We start from the raw sequence: 13,477 nt of genomic DNA on the forward strand, positions 1-13,477 counted from the left end.
CTCCTCATCTCTTAGAATCTAAGCTATCTTACAAATAATTATCTGTCACATGCACACCTGTGTTTACTTAAATGCTGATCTCTGGTCAAAGTAGGTAAAAAGTATGGTTTCCACCAAATGATAGCCTTCTGTGACTTTCATGTATGAACAAATCTGAGCAATTAGGAATCTGAGAATTTATGAATAACTAGAAAGAGCTTCTTATTCACTATTAACACATTATTCCATTTTTATGTGTCAAGATTCCTACAGTTTTAAGTCTGAAGTATCTAAGTAACTGTTCTAAGAAATATCTAAATATGTTCATACAAGCATGAACCAACCAGCATAGTCAGTTTGTTGGAAAAATATTATACATTTTCTGCATGTAATTGCTTATTAATTATACCACCTACCAAGCATGGCATCTGTTTCAGCACACATAGCATAATAAAATGCTCTAATATTCTTAATTTCTTTGTCTGTAAACTTTCCCGTGCAGTTTTTTGTATAAGAAGAGTAATAATCTACTGGGTGCATTTCTGACAGAGGCAACCACTTGGGGATTTTGATGGCATCATGAGATACCTAAAAAGGGGAGAAAAAACTTAGTTGTGCTAGCAAAGTAGTAATATTTGTCTCTTCTAACAAGTATGGTGAATTACACAATGCTTAATTGCTTAGAATAGTAGAAAAGAATGGTGACAAAGTATGTAAAGAAAAGAGTAAATAAAATACATAAAACTGGAACAAATTGTCAATAAAGGTTGAGTAGCCCTTATCTGAAATATTTGGGACCAGAAGGGTTTGAGATTGCACATATTTTTCAGATTGTGAAATATCTGTATATGCATAATGAGATATCTTAGGGATGGGATCCAAGTCTACACAAAAAGTTCACTTATGTTTCATATACATCTTATAAATAGAGCCTGAGATAATTTTTTATATGATATTTAGTGCACCTGAGGTTTGATTATAACCTATTACATGAGGTCAGGGGTGGAATTTTCCATCTGTGGTGTTATGCAGGCACTCAGAAAAGTATGTTTTAGAGCTTTTCAGACTTTGGAATTTTGGATTAGTGAAGTTCAACCTGTATTCCAATTAACATAAAAAGGTACATATCAATATGTGGATATATAGTGGGACAGATATGAAAAATTATTTTAGAATTATACATGTTAATGAAAAATACTGGCTATATTAGGCAGTATTCTAGTTCAGAAAAATGTCCAATCACTTTAATATGTAGTTGTGTCAATTCACAATTGGTCAATTCAAAACTTCAGAATCAATAACTTAAGAATCTAATTCTTTCCCTCCATAATTCACTAGTAAAAATACCAAAATCTAATGAGATAGTCAAATATTTATTAAAAACAAATACAACTTTTTAATATAGATAAGTGTTGGCAAAAGCAATTAAGACTAAATCTTTAATTCATAAACTTCTTTTAGTTAAGTAACTTTAAAAAAGTTCAAACATCTACTATTTAGTTGAATGTTATTTAACTCATTTTTGTAACTCCAGACATATTTTTGAAAATGGAGCCACTGAGAATTTTTTAAGAAGATATGAATGTCTGAAACTGACATTATTTCCTTTAAAACAGGGTGAAAGCTGGGTATGGTGGTGTAAGCCTATAATCCCAGTGACTTGGGAGGCTGAGGAAGAAGTATCACAAGTTTGAGGCTAGCCTCAGCAACTTAGTGAGTCCCTCTGTAACTTAGGAAAACCCTATTTCAAAATAAAAAAATAAAAAGGGCTGGGGATGTGGCTCAATCCCTAGTACCAAAAAACAAAAAGCAAAACAAAAACAACAGCAAAAAAACAAAGTAAACAGGGTGCAATAAATAGTGTTTCTGTTTAGAGCTTTTAAGTAACCTACATTTAAGCCCACACATTTCAAAATACAGGCAGTCCTTGCTTCAAATGGTTCTAATATGCATGAATTTCAATTGCCATGGTTTAATTAATATGTCCACGAACAACAGGGTTCAAATTTCAGTTGCCAATGTGTATTAACTGATTAACTACATAAATTACAAACTTCACACCAATATGGTGCTAGCTCTTTAGTCTACAATTCACTATGTGATAACCAATGGATATCACATTCGGTGACTAATCATGTTTTTTTTTTTCCAGGTATGTCAGGGGTTGGTTGTTCAGAACATGCATAGTAAGCCAACTGTGTATTTGGCCTGCCTCCTTGTCTTCCAGTGATAAATCCATGTGAGACACTTTACAAAAACGAATAATCAAAGAGGAATTGGTCAACAAACATATATATGCAGCAAGGAAGTGAAAAATGATAAGGCTAGAAGTGAAATTCATAGCAAATGTAAATGAAATTGTAGAAGAAATGGCTGATCTGGGAATGTGGATACTGCTACCATTCCAAAGACTAGATATGTAATTAGAGGAAGTGAAGGCATACTTATTGACATAAGTGAGGAATATAATTGTGAAAAGGATAACCATGTTTCAGAGGAAGTGACATTGGTAAAAATGTACATTTAAAGGAACTACTGGAGGTATACCATGACACTGAAAGTACGTGTGGAAGGTACAATGTTGGAAGGTGTTCCAAATTTAGATAACGATAATCTGCCAAGTCATAGAGAGAATGATTGCCCTACATTATGTTATACCATGAGAAGACAAGCACTGTTCTAACTACTCTCAATAAGTTTTTTTAAACAAAAAACCCCAATTAAAGATACTTTATTAATGTTTCTATTATTTTTAGTACAGTGCACTGAATAGTTTTACTATTTTTCTATTCCATTTATAACCAAAAATAAGAGCATTTTACATGTTGTGACAAATGTTTTTAAAACTTTAAAACAAAAATGGTCCTTCCTGGTACTGAAAGTTAAGATCATTATACACAGACTGCATGGTGACTTTTCCTATCCTGATGCAAAATAAGGACTGCCCGCATGCCTAAGACAATGTCCTTTGGTTTCTCTTTTTATAGAAATATCATACAGAAATATTTTCAACTCAGAATTAGGTTTCTGAGTTTTAACATATTTAATTTTGTTAGACTGCTCCTGTGGTTTTTATCAAACCAGTTAATGGTCACATTTGAATATGTGATTTTCAAAATTTTTAAAAAGTGATGTAGAAACATAGAGATAATACCAATAAGCTACAGACATAATGTTACTTCTGCTTTTGAACACACATAAGGCACTTACTTTTTTAAGCCAATAAAGAGATGTATGAAATGTTGAAGATCCAAAGTTTTCTCCTGAAGATGGTGAAGGGTAAGGGTGTGGTAAATTTAATCCCAAGTACAGAACAAATGGTTTAGTGTAATTAATTGCTTCCTTTCTTAACCAATTTATTGCTCTGTCTGTATTCCTCCAGTCTGCTTCCATCACTCTTTCTTTAGCCTTGTTGGGATAAGATTAACCATAGGCCTGCCTTCTTGCCTGAGTAAGAAAGCAACATCTCTTGTCCATGCTTCTACACGATTACTGAGGGAGTAAAAAGATAGGTATGTTAAAGAGGTATTTTTAAAAGTTTGAAAAACTGACTAAGCATACACAAAGGAAAACAACACTGAAAATAGTTTTTGAACTCAGTCATGTAATGTTTATAATAACTACATTAAACCTTAATAAAAAAGTTATTGAGGGCTAGGATTATAGCTCAGTGCTAGAGCCACTTGCTAGCATGTGCAAGAGCCTAGGTTTGATCCCTGGCATCACATATACAAACAAACAAAAATAACAACAAAGGCCAGTTATTGAGCATTAAAAAACAGGAATTATATATTTGCTTATGTGTTCTTTAAAACTTTGACAGATTACTTAGAAAAGGCACTTTTTCTTATAGCCAGATATTCTCAGATGTTTCAGAGTTAGTATTTTTCCTCATGCATAACATTTTCTAGCATTTTTTCTATGAGAAGATAGAATTTCTAACCAAAGTTAGTATAATTTCTTTTTTTCTTTCTTTTTTTTCTACCAAGTATTGAACCCAGGGATGTTTAACCACTGAGTCACATCTGCAGCCCTTTTTATTTTTTGAGACAGGGTCTCACTAAGTTGCTGAGGCTGGCTTTGAACTTGAGATCCTGCCTGAGCCTCCCAAACACTTGGTTTACAGACATGCCACCATGCCTGGCCAATATAATTTCTTTTCATCACCAAATCTTTACATTTAAAAATCCTGTGGCTGGGGAGATAGCTCAGTCGGTAGAGTGCTTGCCTTGTAAGCATAAGGCCCTGGGTTTGATCCCTAGCACCCGCACCCCCCCCCCAAAAAAAATCCTGCCTACCACATATGCTTCACGATTCTGAAGTTCATGTTTCAAATTGTTCCCATTCTATCTTTTCTCATTGAAAAAACAATTTTAACCATGATCTGAGCTATCTAAGCTAATAGTGATACAGAGTTCTTATTCATTATAGAGATGTTTTCTTTATTAGCTGATCTACAAGTTAAATGATTCAACCAGTTTGATATCTGTAAGACTTTTATTTGTTTTACCTTACTACTTGACTCTTATCAGTCAGTGTCTAAATTTGTGCAGCTGGCATAACTGTTTAGGAAGCAGTCCTGGGCATGTCTATGAAATGTGTTTCTGTCAGTTTGAGCTGGGGTAAGTTCCTCTGAATTTAAAAAATCCAGATCCCAACCCACAAAGAGTATTTTATATTAAAACACAATACTCCACTAAAGAGAATTTCAATCCATACAAAATGACTAATGGTTCGTCAATGAACCAAATGCAATATTTTATTTTTTTTTTCATCTGCCTACTCAAGGCAGGTAAAGAAATTTAAAAAGCCATAATGAAAATATTTTGCTAAAAACAATGAAAATTTGAATTTTAGCAGAATTACATCTAAAAGATTCTAATTAATTCTAACAAATGAGAAATCCTAAAATAGTAAGTTTTGCAAAACTCAGTATGTCATCAAAGCAATATGACATTACTTTCTCAGTCTTTTGCAGAAATCTCACTATATACAACTAATAAAGTTGGGATTTTAAGGGTTTTTTACACTAGTAGTACTTGTAGAACTCGGGGAGTTTGAGAGAACATGCCACTGAGGTTCACACAGGATGCGTAGAAACCAAAGTGCTTTCCTTTCAACCTAGGAGTGTAATATGGAAAAACAAGGCTGAGAAGTAAGCTTGTACTACAGTGAAACCAGCTGCCCCACTTTGGATTAATCCAGGTAGACTGCTGTCTTCAATGTGCTGACTGACTTAACCAGTTGACCCTGAGATGCAGTCAAGAGTGAAACTAGGGCTGGGGAGATAGCTCAGTTGGTAGAGTGCTTGCCTTGTAAGCACAAGGCCCTGGGTTCAATCCCCAGCACCAAAAAAAAAAAAAAAAAAAAAAAAAAGAGTGAAACTAGGCCATGTCCAAGGAAGATAATGCACTAATTAAAAAAAAAACAAAAAACTATAAATAAACAGAAGAAAGATCACTAGAGTAGAGGAAAGGGAACAGGGAGAGGGAGGAGGAAAAGGAAAGAGAAAGTACTGGGGAATGAATTAGAGCAAATTACAAATCCATGCTTATATAGGTATGTAAAAATGAATTCTAATATTAAATATAACTCAAATGAACTAATAAAAAATGGCTGTATTGAACCCAACTGGCTGTATCTTTTGCCCCCATTTTGAAAAAATATGATTTCATTTAACCATTCTTGTAATAAATTTATGCTTTCTCGCTGTTTTTTTTCACTCTCTGTGGTGCTGAGATTCTTTTAACCCAGGCTCCTTTAAGGGAAATAAGTTGAAATTAAGCTAATTTTGGTCTAGTTTTATCATTATGGCTAGATTTCAAACTTGGCTTTCTGTGTTCTTACTAAATAATTTGTGATTTACTGCTCAATAATAAAAAAATGGAAATTAAAACTACCTAACACATTACCAATTAATTGTTGCACGAATCTGTATATATTTAATTGTTTGGTTCTTCTGTGTCAGTATGCCAAATTCTGCTGTAATATTGGATACAGTCAATCCACAGCTAGCACAGGATTAATTTACACAGTAGCAATCACATCTGAAAATATATCACACATTAAAATTGATTCTGAGAACATGACAGTTTTCTTTCACCAAAAAGTAGTAGCCTAGACAAATCTTCCAGCTCTTAAGACTCTACTGAAGATAATTAACTATCTTAGACTTTTAGTTCTGGAAGGTTTCTCTGTTTCTTTGTTATTGTTCAAACTTGAACAGTAATGTGTCTCCATTAAGTCCCTTGAATGGGAAAACAATTCTGAAAAATGCCTTTGCAAAATTCTGTATCAGTCTGATAAATTTTGCAAGGGCAAAAAGTATCCAGACTCATTCTTGGTGAATGCTCTTCCCTTAAAATTATAAGAAACACACATACTATTTAAAAGTATTTACAAGGCTGCTATCTATTTTCTTTACATATTACCACTCACAAAAGAGCCTTTTAATTGAATGAGTCACATTGACCCTGATAAATTCTAGATGGAACACCACTTTTCAATATGCATTACTTAAATGCTCATTATAGCAGGCTGGGAGTGTGACCCAGCAGTAGAGTGCTTTCCCAGCATGTGCCAAGCCCTGGGTTTGATCTCTAGCACCAATATATAAATAAATGTCCAATATATAAATAGTTTTCCATTGACTTATTTTTATTAATTCTAACCATTTTCTTTTTTGGTGAAATTATAGTTACTGGTCCTCCTTAATCTTTTTTATTCATGGATTTCTTCATGAAATAATAATAATTATACATTCATCACATAATCACTATCATTGATTATGTTATAATAATGTTATTAATAGCTATATTTAAAATGAAAGTTTTATTTGCATGTACGTAGGACTGGCAGGTTACTCTTGGATTTCACGGTCTTCAAGCTGTAAAATCCCACTTAGTCATTTTCTAGTCACTGGTCAATTCATCACTGGGAGCACTGATACTTACAACTTGAATCCTAGGTGACAATGACTGTAGCCCTTGACAGAGTATGCATGCTTGCTGCAGTTTGAGCTTACTTAGGTAAAGGAAGCTGCCTTTCATTAATTCAAGAAAACTATTGAATATCTGCCACATACAAGTCATTGTGGTAGGCAGGTGTTTGATGTGACTTTCCATCAAAAATGAAAGGACAAAAATGGTAGATTATCCCCAATAAATGTATTATTAAGAGAATTTACCAAGTAGTCACTGCAGGAGTCATGTCAACATGTCCTTAGCCCTTGCTAAAGGGGTGATGGCCCCACTGTGTAGTCTGTCAATTGGAGAGGTGTAGGCACCTAACCTAAGGAATAGGTCCTTATGTCTTTAACTGGCCAGCAATTATGATGGGTTCAGCATGAAATTTGAGTTCAGACTATTATTCTTATTTACAGGATTTTAATTTAGAAATAAAAAAGTAATTCAGTAGAAATACAAAAATAATTCAGTAAGAGGTTCTGGAACATAACTATGAGGTAGAAGCACAAAGGAGATGAAGTTTGAGCCCAAAAGGATCATGCTGGTCAGTTATGGGTAAAAGTGATATAGTTGTTATATCTATAGAGGAGTAGAGGAGTAAGTCATGAGTCATGTTCCTCATGGAACTAGAACAAAGTTCCCCCACTGCCTGCTGCTGAGGTCACTAAAGCTATGCTAGGTTTCTGAATTATTCCCCAGTTCCATCACTTGACTGCCCTTGTTCTTTGACTGATAATTCAAATCTTCTACTGCATGAAAATCCTTATATTATGATCACATCTTCTCTATCCTGCACAAATCCCAATCTTATGTAGGCAGGCTCCCAATTGAAAGAACTTAATAAGGGGACAGGGTTGTAGCCCTGTGGTACAGCAAATGCCCAGCAAGCATGAGGTACTGGGTTCGATTCCCACCATTGCAGTAAGTAAATAAATAAATGTAACAAAAATAATCACCATGTTCAGAGTACTATAATGAATAAAAATCTCATTCAATTTGTCACAAAAGACTTAAAAAAGATTCAACCTTATGTCTATCATAGTTGAAAGTAGTTTAAAAAACTCACTGCTAAGAAATCTAATGCTATTAATTTAGCTTTTAAGAATGCTAATTTACATATGCATTTTTATTATTTTTCAACATTCTTCTTTTGAAATTGTAAGAGGAATCTGAAAATTCTCATAGATTCCCTATATAGTACATGCCTGCTTTTGAAATTCTATACTCTCCTTATATCAGAAAAAGAGGTGCTAAAGGAAATCCAGTTTTTTCCACTGCTAACTGCAATCTGTTAATAAAAGAGACAACTGGAAGAATGGAAGTGTTACTCAGAGGAAAAAAGGATAACTATAACTTTATTGCAAATCATAGCAATAAGAGATTACAAGGGCTCAAAAATTCATTGAAAATAATTATGGTACTTGATCAGAGAGCAAAAAGTATGTTCAAGGATGAAAAGAATATGGCAGAACCAGTCCACAGTTGTTATTCTTTTTAGAGAACAAAAACTATGGAGATTCTCAAATCAAGCTTATTTGATGAAACTTGCAGGTTATTCTTGATAGCTTTCTCGGCCTGTTATTCAAGTGCTTCTTGCATAATCTTTAAATACTTACTTTTAATTGCTGCCTTACAGGAATTTTGGTTCATCTAATGCCCTCCAAAAGATCTGTGCTTTCCTACTTGGATGCCTTTGTTTAGAAATTTTTCCTTCCTGTTCTTCATTTAGGCCTACTGATGTTCAACTTCTAGGTAATTCATTAACTCCAGAATGCTACTAATTGAGGAAAAAATGTTGCAAATAAAACTATTTAATCAATTTTAAGTTGCAAAAGTAGAAGATAAACTCATTACACACTGCTCAACTCAATGTATTAGATTTTAGTAATTAAATGAAAAATAATCCCAGAATTGTAATGAGGTTGTAGGCTTAGAGGAATCATTTGTTGGTTTTAAGAAACTGTATAAGAGTTACAGCAGAAAGCAATCTGAAGATAGCCCCAGGAACTGCTTTAGTTAAGAATTTGCCAGTCAACAGAAGTAAGGGTTCTGGACAACAAAATAAAACCAAAAGCAATGCAAGCTCTTCTACTATTGCAAAAAAAAAAAAAAAAAAAAAAAAAAAAGGATATGCTGAGCTGTACTCAAAATAATGTATACTGTTCCAGAAACTAAATTTCAACAAAGATAACAAAGGTGGGAAATTCTAAAACGAAGCTACCAACATGACCAAAGTAATGGATTTCTTTCTTCATTATTAGGAAAGGAATAAGATAAACTCCTTCTTATGGTGGAGAAAACTGATCTAAAAATATACACAATCTTAGATTACAAATTAATAGTGGATATGGATGAGATAGACACAGACTTATTCATTAGGATGCAGAACTGAGAGGGGCTGAAGAGGGCTCTATGGTTAGCATTCTGGGTTCATTAGTTCCCTCTTCATCACCCTGGTTCTACTTAGAGAGCCTTTACTACTGGTCAGAGGCCTAAGAGGGAACAGGAAGAGCAGGGTGAGCAGTCTTTGATTTGCTTCCCTTTGCTGTTTGCCAAGGGGCTCACGCTTAAGAGTATGCTCATAGCAAGTCTATTATTTTGGAAGGACTTTATTTTTCATTTGTCTCAAAAGATTAACAATTGTCTATCATGAGTTGGCTTAGAAAAACATAAAACTACATGAGCAGAGAACATACATAATTATAGTGATAAAATGAAATGACAGAGGACTTGATTTTAGGTTTTAAAATTTTAGTTAGAAAAAACAAGCCAGCAGTATGCTTAATTTCTCTTTTGAAAACATTAGAATGTGAATTCTGAGAATTGGAGAATTTTGCATTTTGATTGCTATTGTACTCACGTCATCTAAAAATAATGTCTGGTACACAGCAGGTAGCTCAATAAATATTAGCTGAATGGATATAAAAATACCTGATTATACTTCTGTAATTTAAATAAGGACCATATTAAGTACTTTAAGGAATACTACTAATGTTAAATTTATTTAAAAATTTCTTAATTAAATTACACTGATATTAGAAGTCTAGTTTTAAATATATTTGATGTAAAATCAATTACCTCCTAATTCTATACACTTCTAAATTAACATTTTTTCCTCTGGTTTTGTTAATTCTAAAAAATTGACATACTTGTGTCAAGTGGGCTTGATCAATTTTACAGAAGAATAAAGATTTAAAATGTTGACAATTTATTACTTATTTTTATTTGTTCTAATGAGTTATACATGACACCAGGATGCATTTTGATTCACTGTACACAAATGGAGCATAACTTTTTATTTCTCTGGTTGTACATGATGCAGAGTCACACCATTCATGCAATCATACATGTACATAGGGTAATGATGTCCTTGACAATTACTTTAAATGTGACATTCCTAAAACTATGCTGGCATATATATATAATACCTGTTTTAGACAAACGTTCTCAATCTTTGCAATTTTGAAATTTTAGGATTGGTAATTCTTTGTGAAGGAAAGGCTGTCCTGTGCACTGCAGACCCTGATCTCCATCTACCAGATGCCAGCAATAGCCCCTAGTGATGTCAAACAGAAATGTCTCCAGGCATTATCAAATGTCCCTGGGAGGGCAAAACTAGGCTTGATTAAGAATTGCCATTTTAGATATTGGAAATACATTGATAAAACAATTTCACTTAAAGCAAAAATGATCAAAACACCCTCTGAATGAAATACAAATGTTTTCTTTCAATTGATAAGAAGATACAGCAAAATTGATCTTTTTTTCCCCTTGTGTATTGGGGCTTAAAAACAGGGTGCTTTACCACTGAGCTATATTCCCAGCCCCCTTTTAAACTTTGAAGCAGGGTCTTGCTAAGTTGCTCAGGCTGGTCTTGAACCTGCAGTCCTCCCTGCTCCAGCCTCCTAAGGAACTGAACCTGGTTTGCTAATTTGAACTTAAACCTATTATAAGCACAATATATGTAATGTTAAATGTGTAGATACATATCAGTAATTTACAAACCACTTAATGGTACTTCATTGAAATGATAGAATTTCAGAGTGGAAGAGTTTTTAAGGTTATCTAGTGTAAGCTCATGTGATGAAACTGAAATTCTAAGTAGATAAATAACTTATGTAGGGTTTTATAGTCAGTAGTTGCATTTTTATGAGAAGTACTTCCAGTAACTATTTAACTGCTATCCAGAAGAAACAAATATAACCTGGGTTTGACCTTTGGGACCACCACCACACAAAACACAAAACAAAACAAACAGAAGAAACAAGTGTACAGCTCACAGAGTTCCCAATATGCTGTAGTGTATTATACATAGCAAGGGACACATAGTTGGGTTAATGTTCCCAAACGAGTACAAGAAGAAAGCACTGCTTGATGCCTAAAAAGACAGATTAAAGTTCTGTAGTGACCAATGGGAAAAAAAAAAACTTTCAATTCTGGCTGAATATATAAGTAGGTATAAAAATGGTCAATTTTAATGGCAAGGAGTTATAAAAACTTGAGTTTTGATTTGTGACACTCAATAGTACTAAATGCGCCTACTTATGAAATTTGATATTGACAGAACTTTCTTCCTGAGACCCGTTTTTAAACTTATACAGAAAAATCTGAAAGATAATGTCATAATTCATATAACCTTTCAGGTATGCTATTGATCTATTTGTTAAGCCAAATGGCTATGTGAGTACATACAGCACTTGTACAAATAGTACTGGTAGTTTACTTCAATTTCCTAAGCTCTGAGGAGAAACTGAGTAAGTAAAAATATTCTGCAAGCTAACATTATGCTGAAAACCATCACTGACATCCCAAATATCAACATCTAAGTAGTTCTTTGCCTCTACTGATTTTAGAATTTCACAGGGCAAAGACAGAACTTCTGAAAATTAAGGATATTTAAAACATTAAAAACAGACTATACTCTTAGTTGAGAATATACACACATTGTACCAATAATGAACAAGTGCTATGACCCTGGGTTAAATAGAACATCAAAGTTTATCAAATAATAAGCTATATAAGTAGATCAATATAACTTTATCATTCATTCATTCGTTCATTCATTAGACCTTTAATTGTGCACCTACAATGTTTTAGAACTAAGCTGGCATGTGACAATGAAGCAGTGTATTATCCTGCTGAGGAATAAAAGTCATAATTTAACCACTTTACACATAAGAATGAAATTTACAAGGATTATAAGGTATTCAATCTTAAATTCTTTTTATTACTGGATAGACTGAGGAAACAAAGAAAGGAAACAATTTTAAATAGGATAATATGAATAGTTGTATCCTGCTTTTAATTAACTTTACTTTCTAAAAAGAAGAAAGATTTTACTACTCAAAATGAATTAAAGACTTAAATGTAAGACCTGAACCTGTGAAACTAGGAGAAGAAAACATGAGGGAAGTACTTCAGGACATTGGCAAAGATTTTTTGGATAAGACCCTGAAAGCACAGGAAACAAAAGCAAAATAGATACATCAAACTAAAAAGCTTCTGCATAATAAATGAAACAACAGAGTAAAGAGATATTCTACAAAATGGAAGAAAATATTTGCAAACTATATATATGACAAGGGGTTAATATCCAGAATATATAAGGAACTCAATAAAAAAACCCAAATAATCCAATTAAAACATGGACAATAGGTATAAGTAGACATTCCTCAAAAGAAGATGTACAAATGGTCAACAAGTATATAAAAAAAAGTTCAACAACACTAATTGTCAGGGAAATACAAATCGAAACCACAATGAGATATCATCTCACCCCTGTAAAAATGGCTGTTGTCAAAAAGCCAAAAAGATAACAAGTGCTGATGAGAATGTGGAGAAAACGGTTGGTGGGAACATAAATTAGTACAGCCACTATGGAAAACAGTATGGAGGTTTGTTCTAAAATTAAAAACATAACTACCATATGATCCAGTAATCCCATAGTGGGTATCTATTCAAAGGAAATGAAGTCAGCATGTTGAAGAGACATCTGCACATTCACTGCAGCACTATTCACAACAGCCAAGAAATGGAAAAACCCAGGTGTCCAACAACTGATGAGTGGGTAAAGAAAATGTGCTGTATATATACAATGGAATAATATTTGGCCATAAAAAGGATGAGATCCTGTCATTTGTGACAACATGGATAGAAATGGAGAACATTATGTTAAGTAAAATAAGTGAGGCACAGAAAGATAAGTAGTACATGCATGGTATCACTCATGTGGAATCTAAAAAAGTTGATTTTGTGGAAGTTGAGAGTACAGTGTGGTTGCCACAGGTTGTGGGGAGTAGGAGAAGGATGAAATGGGGAAAGGTGACCAAGGGGTACTTAGCTGGACAGAAGAAAGAGGTTCTGTTGTTCTATAGTACAATAGGTTGACTATGAATAATAGTAAAACATGTTTCCAAAAAGCTAGAAGGAAGGATTTTGAATGTTTTCACACAAGGAAAGGATAAATGTCTGAGGAGATTTGTGCTTACCTTTATTTGAACATTACATAGTATGTGTACATGCACAGAAATATC

At 33.5% G+C, this 13,477-nt stretch overlaps 1 protein-coding gene across 1 annotated transcript in view; it reads right to left on the reverse strand.

Moving 5' to 3' along the window:
* Positions 1 to 13,477, reverse strand: part of ARSK (arylsulfatase family member K) — a 38,114-nt gene that overhangs the window by 13,022 nt on the left and 11,615 nt on the right. Inside the window, 3 exon segments of the mRNA XM_079146018.1 lie at positions 396 to 567; positions 3,190 to 3,395; positions 3,398 to 3,471. Coding sequence (XP_079002144.1) covers positions 396 to 567; positions 3,190 to 3,395; positions 3,398 to 3,471 — 452 coding nt within the window.

This window comes from Sciurus vulgaris (genome assembly GCF_902686455.1).
Source record: "Sciurus vulgaris genome assembly, chromosome: 6".
NCBI classification, from domain to species: domain Eukaryota; kingdom Metazoa; phylum Chordata; class Mammalia; order Rodentia; family Sciuridae; genus Sciurus; species Sciurus vulgaris.